Source organism: Cebus imitator, unplaced genomic scaffold, assembly GCF_001604975.1.
Source record: "Cebus imitator isolate Cc_AM_T3 unplaced genomic scaffold, Cebus_imitator-1.0 Scaffold358, whole genome shotgun sequence".
Lineage (NCBI taxonomy): Eukaryota > Metazoa > Chordata > Mammalia > Primates > Cebidae > Cebus > Cebus imitator.
The window spans coordinates 1,389,608-1,408,592 of record NW_016107673.1 but is presented as its reverse complement, the minus strand read 5'-3'; the positions used below and the strand labels follow the sequence as shown (position 1 = coordinate 1,408,592).

At 35.8% G+C, this 18,985-nt stretch overlaps 1 protein-coding gene across 4 annotated transcripts in view; it reads right to left on the bottom strand.

The window, feature by feature from the left end:
- Positions 1–18,985, bottom strand: part of ATL1 (atlastin GTPase 1) — a 101,662-nt gene that overhangs the window by 12,434 nt on the left and 70,243 nt on the right. For all 4 annotated transcript variants that reach the window (XM_037730773.1, XM_017506745.2, XM_037730772.1 and 1 more), the window contains 2 exons: positions 5,448–5,540; positions 4,291–4,429 (listed from right to left, as the gene is read on the bottom strand). In XM_037730773.1, coding sequence (XP_037586701.1) covers positions 4,291–4,429; positions 5,448–5,540 — 232 coding nt within the window. The remainder of the gene's footprint in view (positions 1–4,290; positions 4,430–5,447; positions 5,541–18,985) is intronic.

The window sequence follows — 18,985 nt, the reverse complement described above, 5'->3', positions numbered from 1 at the left end:
TTTTTTTGTTTCAGACAGAGTCTTGCTCTTGTCACCCAGGCTGGAGTGCAGTGCTATTCTCCTACTTCAGCTTCCTGAACAGCTGGGAGGCACCCTCCTCTCAGGCACCCGCCACCACACCTGGCTAATTTTTGTACTTTTAGTAGAGATGGGATTTTCCCATGTTGTCAGGGCTGGTCTCAAACTCCTGACCTTAGGTGATCCACCTGCCTCAGCCACTCAAAGTGCTGGGATGATAGGTGTGAGCCACCGTGCTCGGCCAGAATTTATGTTGTCTTTACTTGTTTTATAACACGCACAAGCATGATGCCGGATATCTTTCAAACTTATTTTGTTTCAAGTTTTGTGTCACTTTGAAATTTTAGTGACCATGATTTATGGGTACTTGTAGTGGAGTTTATTCAAACTTACTTTGTTGTTTGCACTGTACCAATTTTCACTGATAATTTTGCTTTGTACTATATATAGATTTATTATTGTGGTTTGCTTTTTAGTTACCAGTATTCACTGGAATACAATACTAATATTTGTATTTATGTTACCATATTCCCGTTTTGTGTTTTATTGCCTACAATGTATCTGTATTCACTGATACTAATTGGTTTCTTTTATGCTATATGATTTTATGTTTTTTTCAGCTATAGTAGAATATTACTATATATCTAGAATGTATGAATTCTTGAGTTTCTGAATAAAACAATGTTTTCTTGTTATAAAACCACTTTAAAATCACTTTGAAAACATGTGTATAAATTTCTGCCCCCAAATATTCCTTATACAATTGGAATAAGATACAACAGCATGTTAATGCACCAGCAAGTATGGTAATTGTCATTAAAGTAACCAGCATATAAGCATACGTGTGGATTAAAAATGTGTCTGAAGATGGCATTAGCCATCTTTGTTCTCACTGGGACCAATGCTAGGTATTCCAATTTGGGATTCGGAAAATAAGAATATATTCATAACATACATAGGTGGTGAGCTCTTGCTAATATTAGTTGAACACAGTAAATACATGACCCAGGAAATCTGCAAACCAGTTCAAATCAGTTTGCAGAGGTATATTAATAAGCTTTGGCACTGTAAATGTTCAATTAAGATATATGAATAGCTGCTTCTGAATTATGTTCAGTAATTTTCTTCAGTAATTTTTGCCACAAGGGTAAAATCTTGCAAGGACTTTAGGGGCTGGGTCAAAGTGGTGGTTGTCTGCCACAATAATTGAGAATATGATGCATGCTTTATAAGATCCCCACAGGACAGATGCACTAGTATAATGTTGCTGTATAAATTAACAAAGGAAAATATTTTCTCAGGATTTCCTGATTCTGTTAAGTGATTAGAAACATGCATTTGGTTATACATTCTGAAGTCTAACTGCAGCTGCTAAGGAAGCAGCTCCACATCTTACAATGTGGCTACCTGCCCATTCTACATATGGTATTATAACGCAGAGTAACCTCAAAAAAAAAAAAGAGCTCCTTGTTATTTAAAAAATTGCATTTGCTATGCTTGGGGAGATATTCAGTCAGCACCCAATAAGAGCTGGTTAAGTGTAGCATAAATGAATGTGATTCAGTGCCTTTAATCTTTTTCATTTCCTTTGTAGGAAGCTCTTAAATTTACAGTGGTTAAATATAATCATTGTATTATCAGTTTTTAATAACACTAGTAATAGGTAAGATAATAATTGCAATTCTTTGAGGGACCATGAACAAATAGTTATTACAACAATGATTACTGTTGATAATGAGCTAGAAAGTTATTGCTGTGTGTGAAAGAGTATATAAGAAACTATTATCAAAGAACAACTTTTGCACATTTGTTTGTTCAGAGACCTTTCTTCCCCAGAGGCAACCCCTGAGATGCCAGCCCTCCGGAGAACATCATGGTCAGCTGACAAGACATCCTCGATAGACATCACACCTAATTATAAGATTCAGGGTGGGACAGAAAAATAATGTAGATAGCACACTTTCAAAACTCCATAAAGAAACAGAGGCAAAGTACATTTCTGCATATAAGAGAGCTTTAGTAGCAGTCTTATAAGATATAAAAGTCTCATTAAAATGGAACTTTTATGGAAATTGAAGCTGCCTTTCACTTCTTTTTCTCCCAGGCAAGCCACTTTGGTAAACTCATAATTTATAGGTAGCTGTAAACCAATTGTGTAGGTCAATCAGTATATGCATAGAAGTGAATAAAATTTGATGGAGAACGCGTCTTAAAAAGTGAAATTCTGGCCAAGCATGGTAGCTCACACCTGTAACTCATTGCTTGAGGCCAGGAGTTCAAGACCAGCCTGGCAACATAGTAAAACCCCTATCTCTGCAAAAAATAAAAAAATAATAACTGTGCGTGGTGGCACACTCCTTAGACCTAACTATTTGGGAGGCTGAAGCAGGAGGATTGCGTGAGCTCAGTAGTTCAAGGCTGCAGTGAGCTATGATTGCACCACTGCACTCTAGCCTGAGAGACAGAGCGAGACCCCTTCTCTAAAAAGATATTAACTGGCTGAGTGTGGTGGCTCATCACACCTGTAATCCAAACGCTTTGGGAGGTCAAGATAGGAGGATTAATTGAACCCAGAAGTTTGAGACCAGCCCTAGAGGCAGAGCAAGACTTCATCTCTACAAAAAATTTTAAAAATAAATTAGCTGCACATGGTGGCATGTGCCTTTAGTTCTAGATACTTGGCAGACAGAGGCAAAAGGATCTCTGGAGCCCAGAGGTTCAAGGTTGCAGTGAGCTAGGATCGCACCACTTCACTCCAGCCTAGGCCACAGAGTGAGATCCTGTCTCTAAAAATAAAAATAATAAGATTCTGCATTTGCATGATTTGTCTTAAACTCTCTCCCTGACCTTTCATGACAAAACATATCAGCTAATCTAAGAGCTGTAGCTGTATACTGCAGTAATGAAACAAGCCACAGTAATTTTTAGTTCCAGTAAAAGACTGTTGTTGAAGGCCCACCCCTCCTCTGCCTGTGTATGTCTCCCAACTCCAGAGAAGAAAGAGAAGCTTTCTCTTTATGTAAGACGCCTTTCTTTATGTAATTTATTCAAAACACACTGAAGCCATTAGGTAATTGCACAATACCAAGGTCTGTGCATCCACTAGTGGGTTGGAATTCATAAGTGTGACAGTACAAGTATAGAAGCCTGTCATCCATATGTACTATGTGCTTACTGCTATCTATTCTGTTGTATAAAAGTAAGATAAAATGTGTATAAGCACCATGCTGATTAATGATTGAGAAATTTGGTATTCTATTTATGGTACTAACTGCCAAAGTTAAATATAAGTATCTCAGAGTAAATGTCATGGGTACAGAAACAAAAATGATATTTTTGCTTTTCAAATCTGCCAGTTTCATCAAACTGGATACAAGTTACGTTGTCCTTTCTTTAAAGTAATTTTAAATCCCCCTGACAACAGTTGTGCTGAAAAGCTTGTAATGTCACTGTCTCACTCCTGGCATGATTCTGAAAGGCCACAGCAAATTAAACAGATGTCTGAAATTAGTGGTATATTCAACACTAGGCTTTCAAGTTAAAAAGTCTTGTCTTTGTACTATGTTGTATTAACTACGAAGCATATCTTTACAGACCTGGTGGACATCTTTTGGGAAAGATTAACTCCCATTTCCCCAGACTTCTACATCTACTCCTGCTCTTGTTTGTTTGTTTAACAAGTCAAGCTGCTTTGGAATCATGTAACAATCAATCCTCTATTAAAGAGATAACTATATCCTGTAAGTATACGCTATTTGAAAAACACTCTAGTACTTTTTTTTTTTTCAAGACTGGTCCTCTCCCACACAAGATTTCATTTTTAGTGAAGTTTTTAATAATTTATAATTAAATTCTTTCTAGCAGTTTTAAAGAGCATTTCTTTTGATTTCCAATTATATAATGTAATACAGATTTCCAATACGATAGACATCTGTTTTCCATTTTCATGTAGATAAGGAAAATGAAGCATAAAAACATTAAGGAGCACTTTTCAGTGCACAGAGATGAGAAGGTGAGGTTTACGGCCTCCTGGGTGAACTCAGGATCTGGCCTATTTTTGCAGGCAGTGTATACATTCAGCGCCCATAGAATCCCACCAAGTTCACCAAGGCTTAGGAGCCCAGCTCAGGATGCACAATTCTCCTGACAATTTCTAATCATCAGCCTCCTATCACAGAATAAACTAAATTATCAGCCATAAGCCCAGTAGATAAAATGGCATTTAAAAAATCAGACTAAGTGATACAAACGTATTTATTAAAAGATACAAACCTTTCAGTTTTCCATCAAAGTTTGGATTGGTAGCTACTTTTAAGCCAGGATGAGGTAGCAGAAAACAGGAAATATTGGTGAAACAGGAATGGATGTGTTTTCTGACATTCTGTAGTTCTTCATGCTGGTTCCCTGAGACCTGCAGTAAATCATTTTGAAGTTTAAGCTCCTTTCATCATGAATTATGCAAAGGAATTTGGTGGCATCTCATATTTTCTATGTCTATTTGGTCCCACAATGATAAAAATGGCATGACAGGGCAGCTACTAAAGAAAGAAGAAAGTCTTGGGTGGGTTTGCCCACACAGAGCCATGTCTAAGTATAGAAAACACATGCCATGGTTATAATTAACAAGCGTCTACCCTTATGCTAATTCAAATGGCTTTTCCCGTTTTTTAATACAAATTAGTGGGGTTTTACTCTGGCCAGTTCCCAAAAATTCAAATTTTAATTCAAAGTACTCACAGGAGGCACAAAGAGATGATAGATATTCCTACCTTCTTTTCAGTAGATACTCAAGACAGCACCTTATCACCAAGTAACTACACATTTAAATTCTAGAATGGCATCTGAATAGTTGGGTGTTTACTTACAAGCTAAATCACCCTCACCACCCCCTTTTTGTAAATACATATTTGATAGTTTTTAATATAGACAAACTATTATGACTGTAAACCTAATAAGAAGTTCAGAGATCCCAATTTTCAAGGAACTTTTTTGTAGATTTTGATCTGTCTCCCTAATTACCCAGTGGGCATTTTTGGTGATAACTGCTCAGTGTAACATTTTGTACAGTATTGAACTAGCATGACGCAGAAAGTGGAAGGCCTTCTAATTTTACATTCTGTGTTCTAAGATTGACTCCAGGGATTTCAAAATTAGGTATCTGTTACACTGGCTTTTAAACTTCTATTAAGACCTGAATCTTGACATTTGCACTGTCAGTCTTGAAGTGACTTAATTCTTCAAAGTAAAACCTTTATCTTTAGGAGTAAATTATTGTTTTATACATGTATATGAAGAATTCTTCATCTGTGTCACTAATATTGATAACAAATGAGATTGTGGCTACTGAGTATCTATTCACCAAATGATCCAACAAAAATAATTCTAGATTATTATCAGTGAAATTTCATGCACCTAAATATTTAACAAACCTTGAGGCGTTTTTCCAAGAATTTGGCACCACCATCAGCTCCATATGAAAATTCGTATGGGAAACTCCAGTCTCGAACAAGAAATATCAGACTCTAAAAAATGATAAGAAAGGATTGATATGGGGACTTTAAGATGCCTCCCTTTACTTTTTATGGAAACCAGTTATAATATCATTGTCATTTGAATATCGTTCTTTCCCACATTGCTGAATTTAAAAGCAAACATAAAACCTTTGAAAGTATATGAACAGCCTCTCCACTATAATATCATCCTACCTGTTTCCATTAAATGTGAACAGAAAGCTGCCTACAAAATGCCAAGATGAATGCACCCCACTGAGAGATGACAGAGATGACTTCCAAACTGTCTGAATGGAGCTATGTCACTATAATCAGATTTTGTATAGAATATGTTCCTAAGAATCTTCCTTTCTGATGGTTATGGCTGAATATAGGCATAAGATATAACATCAGCTTTTCTTTTATAAAGAAATTGTTTTAATGTTTTTATAGAGATGATACAAATGTAGGATCATCATAAAAAGTTCAAACCAGATAGCAAAGTCCAAAGAGAAAATTTTAAAATGCACCCCAAATTCCATCTCCTGGATTTAACCATAGTTAATATTTGGTGAGCAGCATCCAGCCATCTCCCTAGGTACACACACAAATGGAAGAGGGTTAAAAGGAAGAAAAAGAAGAAAAACAGTTTTATAAAAAGTGGAACTGTTTTGTATGTGGCATTTTAAATAATTATTAAAATGTACTTGAAATTAACTGACTTAAAGGACATTTAAAATACTGCTGAATTTCAAGCAAATGATTTTTTACCACTAGACATTCTAATAAATTCACTCAAAGTTAAGGACAAAGATTTTAGAAAACATTGAGCTGGGGGTCATGTGTTTAACTTTTTATACCTTTGTTTGGAATATAGTCCACATATAGAGAACTGCACGGTAAGCATATAACTTAATGAATTTTCACAAACTGACCACATTGTTCACCCAGCACCTAGATCAAGAAACGGAGAATGTCCAGCACTCCACAAGCCCCTGCTCCTGCCACCCTCCAGTCATTACTCCTTGCTCAGGGGTAACCACGAGCCTGACTTCTAACAGCATCAGTTCATTTTGCCTGTTTTTATAATTTGCCTAAGTGGAACCATACATGATGTATTCTTTTGGTCTAGCTTCTGTCAGTCAACATTATATTTGTGAGATTAATAATATTATTGCATAATTGTTTATCATTCAGTCACTACTTCACAATTTCCCATTATGGGAATAATTATTAATTCATTCTGTAGATGGGCATTTCAGTGTCTCTAGTTTTGGGCTGGCATGAATAGTGCTGCTATGAACATCCATGTGTCTTCTAGTCTTCTTTCTTTTGCATTTATAACTAAAGCAGAATTACTGGGTAGAGAGTGTGCACATGTTCAGGATTGGCTGATACTGTTCATTTTCCAAAGTACCAATTTATAACCTTACCAGCAGTCTTACAGGGTTCCTGATGCTACACGTCCTTACCAATGCTTGATATTCTCTGTCTTTTTAATTTTAAACCTTCTGGAGGGTGCGGTTTAGTAGCCCATTGTGTTTAATATGCATTTCCCTGAAGATTAATGAAATTAAGCACTTTGTCCTAAGTTTGTTGGCCTTTTGTGTTTATTGTCTTTTGTGAGGAGGCTGATCAGGTCTTTTGCCAATGTTTCCACTAGTTGTCTGTATTTACTTATTGGTTTGGAGTCATGCTTTTTAAATATATGTTTCACCTTTACTAAGTAGATTCTCATATTGACTGGAATGTATCACTTTTCCCTAGGGTAACAGTATGAAGAGTCAAGTTTTATTCAAGATAAGTTTTCTTCTATCATCTCTCTAAATATTTTTCCTCTATTACATCTATTGTTTCCTCATTTGTTTCATCTTCTATTTCAGGGGCTCTCATTATGCATATGTGGTAGAGATGTGGGTGGGAATCCAGGTTTTATGGGGCCTGAAGTTTACATAACCTGTGGGGCAGAGTGGGGCAGAGGAAAGCCTCTGTAAGAAAAAGAAAGCATAATTATGCTTGAAAGTTAATACTTATTTAGAATGAGGAATATAAATTACAAATTCAAAAAACTGGCAAGTATCACAAACAAAAAAAATCCAGAAAAATAACTAACATAACTTTATAACAATTTTTGCCCCAAAGGTGTTCCAAGTTCATTTCCTGCCTTAGACCTATAATTGGGCATTTCTCTAAGAAGCACTGGTTTCTTTTAGTGGAATATAGTACTTCAAGATTATAATGCTGAAAGTGCTGCTGCATTGGTCAGTGTTTCTAGACCTTTACAAAAGTGAGCACAGCTAGAATAAAATCATGTGTGTGTGTGGTGTGTACAGTAAAATATCTCATAAATTCATACTGATACTTCCAATTCAAATTCAGGACTATGGAGTTTTCACTGAATGTCTATATGATATCCATATCTCCTTGTGCAAGAATCTTGAACCAAGAATCTGATCCTTTATGCATCATAGATGATTGAATTATGATATCCCATAATTACTCATTTTTTCAATGCTATAATACATACACAACAGCCACAGAGTAGCAGTACCAACATCACCATCAACATCACCATCAACTACTATGAATATTTAATGAATTTTTAAAAATATTTTGCACATGCTCTTCTCATTCTCCTGTTTTTTAGTTTATCTATTTAAAGAAAATATACATTATATTCCCTTATGATGTTCTCTCCCTTTTGTCCCTCACTTAGTCTAAGTTCCACAACTAAATACACATTTAATGATCATTCCCAGTCCTTATGTCATCTTTGCTGATCTGAAATTCATTCTTTAGTAGACTTTGCATTAAGGGTCATGGGAACAATATTCCTTAGATTGTTACATGTTAAGAATAGTTGTGGCCCTTTATATCTGAAAGTCACTTTTGCTGGATGTAAAATCCTTGAATCACATCTTTTTTCCTTAAACAGGGTCACTTCTTACTGTGTGATTATGGGTCTTTCTTGTTTCACTAAGATGGAGCCTCTCCTCCTTCTTATTTTGTTTTGTAGATTCTTGTGGGGAGAGGAGAGATTCTTGTAGAGAAAGGAATTAAAAATGCCCATATCTACCCTCTTGAAGTAGTCTGCTAACTTTAAATAGATGTCCATTTTTGCCACAAGTTTTGTCAAAAATATAATAATTTGCATTTTGAACATTTCTTCCTAAAACATGTATTTTGAAAATAGACATTAGCTGGGAAGTAGCTTTTGCAAAACAGAGGTTCATGAACCAGGATAAATGAAACCAAGTTTGTGGATTTGGCTGTATTTTGCATTTTTCATGGGAGGTTTTAGTCTCATTTCTTGGTCTTTTTCACTGGGCATCTTCCCAATTCAAAATAATGAGGACCATGTGTGGTATAGAAACAAACGTAAAGTTTTATTTTTTTTAATTAGCAATATATAAAGTAATCATGAAATTAATGGCTATGTTCCAACTCCCAGGTTTCCTGCCTGATACTCTCATCTAGTGATATGCTGGTAAACTGGCTCTCTGACACAAAGAAAAACAAAAGCCTTGATCTGTAGCATTTGCCAGTTTCTGTGCTATAAGTACACCCATCGTGGCTGATTTCAAGCTTCCAAGGGTTTAATAACTGTTTTATATAATTCCTGAACATTTAATAATTGGTTCTCATGAATGGGGATAAGCACACCTACTGCCCCCGTCCCCTCCCTGGATAATTTATATGCTTTCCATTCATCACGTATGGATTTCTATGAAATTCAGTCTTAGTCAAAAGCCATCAGTTTTTCTACACTGCAGAATCTTGATTTGCTCATGTATGCATATAGGTAGAGATAAAAACCAAGAATACAAATTAGCCTAATTTGTTTAGATAAAAACATATGAAATCACAAATGCTTTTTTTAATAAATCAAATTCAGTCAGGCAACTGGGTCAAATGATGGACTTATACTATACTTAGCTTACAAATGAAATAATCATCTATCTTTTGAAAATCATGATAAATTTTATTAGCTTCCCTTTGGAGACTATATCTTCCAGGAAATTATTCAAAAGGAGTATTACAGCATGACTGGGTAACAGTGAAAAGCTGAAATAAAATGCTCAACAATTGGGAAATAGCTATACAAACTATGGCACATTAATATAACCTATAGCTATTGATAAGTATGTGGAATATATCAACACATGAGGTGATTATGTCACTATAAAAAGCTTACATGAAATAAATGTTATTTGAAAAATAACAGTAAATTTATGTGCACATCCATTATTCCATGAAATTATTCCTATACTCACAGAAAAAGACGACATGTTCTAAAACTATACAGCCAGTAAACACCTGAACTGGTTTTTAATGTGTTTAATCAGTTTCTAATTTCACTTTCAAGTAAAAGTAAACACCAGAACAGTTTTAAACCCAAAATAAGTAACAATTACTTCAATCAACAGCCCACACAAAAGACGTATTCTCAGACTGATGTTGACCCATCTTGCTTCCATAACCCACAAAACTGCAAAACAAGCCCCCGAAGCTTACATGTGGTCATCAGTTTGCTTTGCTCAATGAGACTATGGTTCACCAGCAGAGCTCTACTTCATTAAGCAATAAGTGTAGCTTTTTTAAAAAATCATATTTTGAGTGATGGTCTTATCCTTGGCCAATTCTGGAAGTCTCATTGAACCTTTTTTTTTTTTTTGAGACGAAGTCTCGCTCTGTCGCCCAGGCTGGAGTACAGTGGCACAATCTCAGCTCACTGCATTGAACCATTTTTTTTAACGCCCTCACTTGGCAGCATTCCCTGTGACTCTTAGACTAATAGGTGCATTCTCTTTCTGCCTTGTTCCCACATTCCATTTGTCCTCCAATGTGCTTCCAGGTGAATCTGTCTCAACAACTATCTGAGTTCTGATTTGCTTCATTGAGCTCTTGTTGCTAAATTAATTTGTCATCCTATAGCAACCATATAGTCTTTATATAAGGTCATTAGTCCTAAGTCTTTGCATAGAGTAATTCAAGTTTTATTTTTGGAAGTGCATTCACTTGATAAATAACAAGACCTAGTTTTTGTATAAAGTAATTTGACCTTTTGGTTTGAGAGCACACCCTTCAGTGAATATTTTTGCCAGTAGCCTGCTTATTCTTTTGCTGCTTGCTTTGCTTACTTTTATTTGACAATTTGTACAAAGTCCTGCCTCACGTGTTTTTGTGTTTTGTCTTGAATTGTTTTGTATCACTGAATGAATATGAAAGTGCTCTGTAAAGAACAGATGGAAGCATAGGACTAAGAAGTCTTCAGTCCTATTCACGCTGCCCCAAAGACTAACGGTTGGAAGTCCAGTAGGCTGGCAACCAATTTATGCAAAGTTCATTAAACAACTTTTGCCTTGGGTTCCCTACAAAACCTTCAAGAGAACACTCTCTGTCTTGTCAATACGTGAGTCACTTTGTATAGTACATAATACAAAATCAATAATTGTCAGACTATTGATCATACAATTCTGTCCTCGTGTCTGCCTGCTTAACTTCTCATGTAACAGGTTTCTCTATACCAAAACTGCAACTTCCTCCTGGAAGAATTTCTGCTTCTTATTTGTATTAAACTGTAATCTTAATTTTTGTATCAATAATGAAAATAAACTTTTAAAAAATGAGAATAACTGTGGCCATTATGGTGAACCTTGGACATGTCACAATAAACAATACAGTTAGGAGGAGCTCTTTAAATATCAAGACAAAATACCAAACACTCATTTGTTAGCTTCTTTAAGCAGTAAACTGAGGCCTCAAAACAAAATGCTCACTCCAAAATGCAGTCTCTCCATTTGACACTGTAACCTTCTGAAACTTGCCCTCCTTGCATCTCTTTCCACTCAGTTTTATTTTTACCACTCAATAGGTCCCTTTAATTCCTTCTGCTCCTTCCCCTGACCTCCTAAACAAGCTGCTCTTCCCTCAGGAATTTTCACAGGAAAGGAGGGGCACATTGCCCAAATCTACTTAAAACTGCTAGGTCAGAAGACTATTCTACAGAAGTTAAATTAAACTCTGGTCTTGAGCTGAGTGTTAAGAAATTCCTTTTAGCCCAGAAGAACAAAAATTTGTTGCAGATCAGTTAGATATTTACTGTCCTGAACTATCAGTTCTGTTCCAACTAGTTCACTTAATTTTTAGACCTTCAGATGGGAAAAAAATGGTTAAAAACAGTGGGATAAGAAAGACCAGAAGAATATTTAAATAACCCAGCTGTTCATTAAAACATAATGATAATATATTTTAACAATTTAGTGGCCTTTATGGGGCATGAAAAATAGAAATAACATTACGGAAGGCTATTTCATAAGACTTTCTTTTAAATATGAATTTGACAAAGATTTTAAGTTATAAATAAAATAAAGATGGGTCAATAGGAAACTTTAAATATTGACTTCAGGAAACTTTCAGACATAAAATATGAATATGGAAGAAAAAACATATGGAGCTCGGATATAAAATAATAGAAGAAAACACACTGAATGAGAAATTGTCAATTTAGAAGTCTCTAGTATATCACTGACTTTTCATAGAGCTTGGATAGTAGTGAAATAGAAATCAAAACAAATTTGTGGCCCTTCAGATAAAAATAAGACTGAAATATCCTCTGTTCTCTATGAATCAGGAATCTATAGATAGGGAAGTCTATAGATATTGCAGGCAGAAAATCCACTAGAATAACCAGTGTCCCAAAGCAGCTAAGAATACTTATAACATATATGATTTTCTTTAAAATGAAGAATCTCTTTGCACAAGCTCTCCAAGGATATAGGTGGAAAAATTAGAGACAAGCCAATAGGAGGCCAGATCAATCCCTTCCAAATTATCATAAATCTTTTTTTTTTTTCCTTAAAAAGAAAAGCCATGGCAAGTATTAAATCAACATCAAAGACTCAGTGCCTTTCATGGCCCATTGCTTGATCCAGTAACTAAGGCTTATCTTCCTTGCCTCACAGCAATTATAGCTTCATCTAATTACTTGAAGTATCTACAGACCACGCTCTAGGATCACCTTTACATTTGACGGTACCACATACAGTACAATCACTATTGCTAACTGAAAACACACAATATTTTTCTTAGTCTTAACTAATGAAATATGGTATTTTCTTTTTGTATTACCACCCATCAGTGTGACACTTTCTTTGCAGCAACTCTACTACCCTTCGAAGGAGAATTCTCCCATTGAAGGAGAATTTATTTTTCTTTTCTTTTTTTTTGAGATGGAATCTTACTCTGACACCAGGCTGGAGTGCAGTGATGCAATCTCAGCTCACTGCAACCCCTGCCTCCCAGTTCAAGTGATTCTTCTGCCTCAGCCTCTTGAGTAGCTGGGACTACAAACACGTGCCACCATGCCTGGCTAATTTTTGTATTTTTTTTTAGTAGAGACGGGGTTTCACCATGTTGGTCAGGATGATTTCAATCTCTTGATCTCGTGATCACCTGCCTTGGCCTCCCAAAGTGCTGGGATTACAGGTGTGAACCACCGCGCCTGGCTTTTTTTTTTTTTTTTTTTAAGACAGAGTCTCACTCTGACAGCCAGGCTGGAATGTTATGGTATGATCTTGGCTCACTGCAACCTCCACCTCAGGGGTTCAAGCAATTCTCCTGTCCCAGCCTCCTGAGTAGCTGGGATTACAGGAGCATGCTGCCACACCTAGCTAATTTTTATATTTTTAGTTGAGATGGGGTTTCACCATGTTGATCAGGCTGGTGTCAAACTCCTGACCTCGTGATCTGCCCGCCTTCACCTCCCAAAGTGCTGGGATTACAGGTGTGAGCCACCACACCCAGCCAATGGAGAATTTCATGATTGTATTTCTCCAGTTCAAGAAGGGGCTGTGCCCAGTACAAATATTTTGGAAACTCTCACATCAACTTATAACTTAACATTGTTTGTTTATAGTTCTTACCTTAAAGGTGTAAAGAGACAATACTGGGCTGGATATGTAATAGTTGCTCCAGATCTTGAATCCAGGTCTTCCAATTTTGAGTTGTATATGCAAACAATTTACAATCCCAAATACGTATATACCATCACCTTAGTGAACATTTATTGAACACATGCTTTATGAACAGCATGGTAGTTGCTCTAGACTTTAAAAAGTTTGACAAAATTCTTGCTCATAAGATATTTATAATTTAATTATTGACAGGGGATAGGCACATTAAAATGTAAGACAATAAAATATAGCTCAATAAGTGGCGCAGGTTAAGACAGGGAAGAGAAGCACTAAAAGATGATAGTTTAGTGCAAGGGCTCTGAGCCTGTGGCCTAGATTGAGGTCAGCTCTACAATTTAAAGATATACGTAACCAGGAATAAGTTTCTCAACTATTCTTATCCTCAGTACTTCTCACTGGATAGAAAAATTAAAGACGAGAATAAAGGAGCAGTAACATTATTCATTTTATATAACTGTAGTGATCACTAATTTGAATAAGGTAAGAAAAAATGCTTAGCACAGTGCATGGCACAAAATAAGCATGCAATAAATTGCTGTTATTGCTCTTGTGGACATTTTGGGGTACCTAAATGTAGAAATTTGGAGAATCCTAGTCTACACCACTGACCTAGTTCTATGTAGCCAGATAAGCATTTCTTCTAAGCCATACAGATCTCAGATCACCTAAATTGCTCTCTCGACAGAACATGGGATAGGGTAGGTAACTTCCTCAGCCGTCTTTTTCCATATCATTTCCTTTACTTTTCACTTGAAGCAGACAGACATTAGCCTTTCATTTCCTCAGTGAGGTCATGGATTTATCAGGTATGACTTGGCAGTTATAATCATCACAGATATTTGACTGAAGATGTTTTGTTTCAAAGTAGCTTAAATAACTATCAAAGAATTGTTTGTGCAAATGGACATTCTCAAATCACGGGACTAAAGGGTCCTCAAATATAATTAAGCAAACTAGAGTAAAATAATTCCTAACTGTCCTATGTAGGCCCAATTTGAATGAGAAATTGTGAGAAACAGAATACCTGTCCTAATATAATAGAGTATTATTACATGCTTCCCCTTTTATTATTTTTCAGCAACCTTCAGTTTAACTTAAAACGGGCACAGACAGATGTGCTCACTAATAATTACATCTCCACTGAAAGGAATGTGAAGAATTGAGTTTTTACTTTTATCTCACAAAGAGGATTTGAATCTCTTTCTAAGGTCTAGGTCTTGCTGGGCCTTTAAGTGTATGAAATGATTAATAAGAGAATAAATGTAAATAGTCCTAAACCATATGCTCAGGAAGGAAATAAGGCTTCTAAGAGAGAAGTTGAGTTTGTGGGAAGGAAAGTTTTTTTTTCTTTTTTAGAGTTTACGCTTCCTACTTTCCTATTACAGGCCAACCTTAATCTACTAACTACCTATACAAAGAAATGTACATAGAAATGGTGTCCCATATCTCTGCTACCAGAACGTTCTCTGCCATAGATGCTGTCTGCTGGAGTGTGCCCGGTGATTTAAATCTGTCTTCAAACATGTGCTTAAGAATGACCTAGAGAGTGTGGATTTCCTGGTCTAAACACAGGGATTCCAATTCAGTAAAACTGTGGTATGGCCCAGAAAAGATTCTAACCCAGATGACTAAAAAACCTGGATCTGCAAGAATCCCCAAGGCTATAGATATGCTGCAACCCCATCTCTTCTCTGTGAGCCATACAGCCTAAATCCTGCTAGAATCCCCAACTATCTCAGGGCTCTGGGCCTAAAAGAGATTCGGGAATCATCAGATTTATTCTAGACTCTGGCTCAAAGGAACCAAGGCTCAGGAACATCGTGGCCACTATTTAAATTTGCTGTAGTTTAAACAGGCTTTTGCGGACTGGCTATAGAAACTGAGAAATGTGCTGACATCTAAAACATTGACTCAAGGGAATCTTGAGACTATAATACACTTTAGAAAATAGGGAATGTTTCTATTTCTTTGTAGCCTACATAATTAGAAGGCAAGAAATGATTAAACAGTAAACTCCTGGGCTGCTATTGCCAAAGGGGACATTTAAAGATATAATATAGGGTCTTCTTAGTAAGGCGGGGATCTGTTTTTAGTCGAGACCCTATAACAAGCTTACTGTATTACCACATGATGGAGTAAAAACCCCCTCTACTGCCACAGTCCAGCAGAACTGAGAAGACATGAGTGACAAGCACACACAGAGAGAGCTACAGAGCCATACAAGTGGAAGATGAGCCTTTCCTGAAGTCACAAGCAACTGATGGCTGATTATTTAGCACAGCATTAGAGGAAGGCAGCCTTGCTTGGTGTTGATAAGCAGCCTTTATTTAGAGTGAACTTCAAATAATGTCTGACAACATGAAAAATATCCAGAATTAGTCATAGGGATCCTAACTTAAGGATGTGATCATCCCAATACAGAATGTGGGGCCAGGTGTGGCTTATGCAACTCTAAATGACCAAGAAAGAAAAACTCATATCATATCAATATAGACACAAATCTATCGCATATGACAAGATATTTTCACTAGGTTCCTAGAGCAAACTGGGCATTATTATTCAAATAAAACTTGCACAGTTATTACATACAGCCATGTTTAAATTAATGGAAAAATACTGTCATTCTCAGTAAAAACTAGAAGTCCTAAAGTAAAGAAGCTAATATAAAGAACCTAGTTGTTTTATAGCTAGATGTGTTGATAAAGTAGCTCCTGACAGATTTTTATACTTTAAATTCAAATGCTCATAGTGAGCAAAACAGGTAAGAAAATAACTGATGTCACTTAGAGAACTCTATACTATGTCTTAATATGAATTATACTTCCTCAGTGTGCTATATAGTTTAGAGCTGGCTGATTAGAGCTTGCAAAAAACAGTTGTTAAATTTTGAGGAATTTTTGCAAGTTGGCTGACATCATGGTAGCTTGAAATTGGCCATGGTAAAAGTATTTACACCATAAAAAATCAGCAAATAACATGTATCAGGCTCACCTCCTTCCTCCTCCCCAGCTAGTTTTAAATATTTTACCAGCATACCACTGGTTAAACTTGCACTTCAATATTGCTTTTAAACTGAATTAATTTAGCTTTTAATTCTCTCTTTTAAACTATGGTTGTAAAATACACTAACACATTTTTGTTTGCTTGATTACAGCTTGATATACATTTGTTTTTTAAATAATCAAGTTGATCTGTTAATTCAGCTATTCATTTCCCTGGCTAACTGGCTTCACATTTGTTGTTTATTACAGGTCTTATTTATTATTTATAATTGTACTCTATTTCAGAGTTAAGAATTCTTCTATTTTAAATTTGTTTAAATTAATTTTATTTATCTATTTATTTTTTTGAGACATGGTCTCACTCTGTTGCCCAGGCTGGAGTACAGTGCTGCAATCATAGCTCACCATCCAGCCTCAAACCCCCAGGCTTAAGTGATCCTCCTACGTCAGCCTCCCTCCAGCCTCCCTCCAAATAGTTGGGACAACAGGCATGTAATTCTGTGTGTGTGTGTGTGTGTGTGTGTGTGTGTGTGTGTGTGTGTGTTTCACTTTTTGTAGAGATAAGAGTGTCACTATGTTGCCCAGGCTCATCTCAAACTTCTGGGCTCCAAGCAATTTTTCTGCCTCCACCTCCCAAAGTGCTGGAATTGCAGGCATGAGCCACCGCACCTGACCTTAGTTTAATTTTAATATAAAATTATTTTTAAATTTTCATTATCTTTCAACTTACTTTCTCAGGCAATGTTTAAAATTTCCCCACAATTTTATCCAAATGAATAAAGCTGTTAACTTCTCAGAGATAAGAAGACAGAAGTGGTGACCTGCTAAAAAAGATTTGAAATTTCATTTAAAAGTTATTTTACTTTGCAATTTTTCTCTACGCTTTTTCTAATTGAAATGTGTATTATTTAACTAATATATGTTTTGAGATTTGAATATGCTTGCATTTTATCTTTTGATTTTATAATGTATAGTATTTTTGTTTTGAATTTGGTTGCTTTAATCTGAAATAGTATAAAATGGCTTTGGATGCGACTTTTGCTACTTAATGAGCTTCTCATTTCAATTTCAGATAGTTAGAGTTACAAATCCAAACATGTTTAGGAGTCATTGTTGACTCAGTCAGCGAAAACTTTTTTCTTTTCACTGACATTTCATAATGCCAACAGTTTACTAACCAGGGTAATCTCTTAAAGTTTCTTTCTATTGTTTGTTTTCAACTCATTAAGTTTTTTTTGGTTTGTTTTTGATGATGTTGTTTTACCAAAAGCAGTAACTCTATCAATCTTTATCTATCTGACATCTATTTTATCAGAGCATTGATTGGTCTTTTCCAGTTTTAGTGTGTCTGGCAAAGTGTAAGGAGCAGTGACATCTGCTGGTAAGACCGAAAGTCCCTTTCTATAATTAACAATGGAGTTCCCCACTCTAGTTTGCCAATGGTTCTTGGTAACAAGTTAGAGAAGAAGAAAATCAAAACAATAGCCTAATTACCATATAACACTTCAACTATCAAACTAACAAATGATTTTTTTAAAAAAGACAACAGAATCTAGTAATACTGTAAATCATAGAGAAGACTGCAAGACTGGTTTTATTCTACCTCACCTCCTCCCTGCACCAGGTTCCTGAGCCCTCAAGGGAGAATTCATTCACTTCATCACAGTAGACATCATCTCTCCATGCTAAGACCCCTTTCTTGCTTTACTTCATCATATTTTTCCCTCGCTCCTATTTATTCCCACCCACACTCACTTTAATATATATGATTTTGTGTATATACAGTATTTTAAATATTCATAAAACATATATTATAAACCTTATACCTTTTTTCTCTTACTTCAGTACAAATGTTAACACTCTATTCATGCTACTCTATGAACTTTTGGCTCATTGCCTTTAGATGTTGCAAAGTATTACAGATTATGCTTTTCCCCATATTTTTATGTATCCATTCTTCTAGTGATGGACACCTAAGTTGTCTCCAACTTCCTACCACTATTACTCTATCAATAAATATCCTTATATATTTCCTGTGCTCCACAGAATGGCTGCTCCAATCTGCACTTTCAACAACAGGGCCTGAGTGTTCCCATTTACCCAAATCCTAGCTTTCATTGGGTATCATCTCCATGTTCTACTTGTTGCCTATTTAATGAGTGTAAAGTGGCATTTCATTGTTGTTTTAATATTTGCCTCATTATCAATGAAACTTGATATCCCTTCAAAAATGTATTAGCCATTCAGGTTTCCTTTCTGTGAGTTGTCTATTAATATCCTTTGCCCGTTTTCTGTTTGGGAATCAGGTCTTAGTCACTTGCAAGTTTCCTGTATGTTCTGCATAGTAATCTTTTGTTGACTTTGACATTGTCAGTATTTTCTACCAAGCTGTTTGCTTTTATTATAAAGTCTTTTGATAAATAGAAATACCTCATTTTAATGTAATATGCATCAATTTTTCACTACATGGTTTATTTTGGATGGTCTAATAAATGTTTCT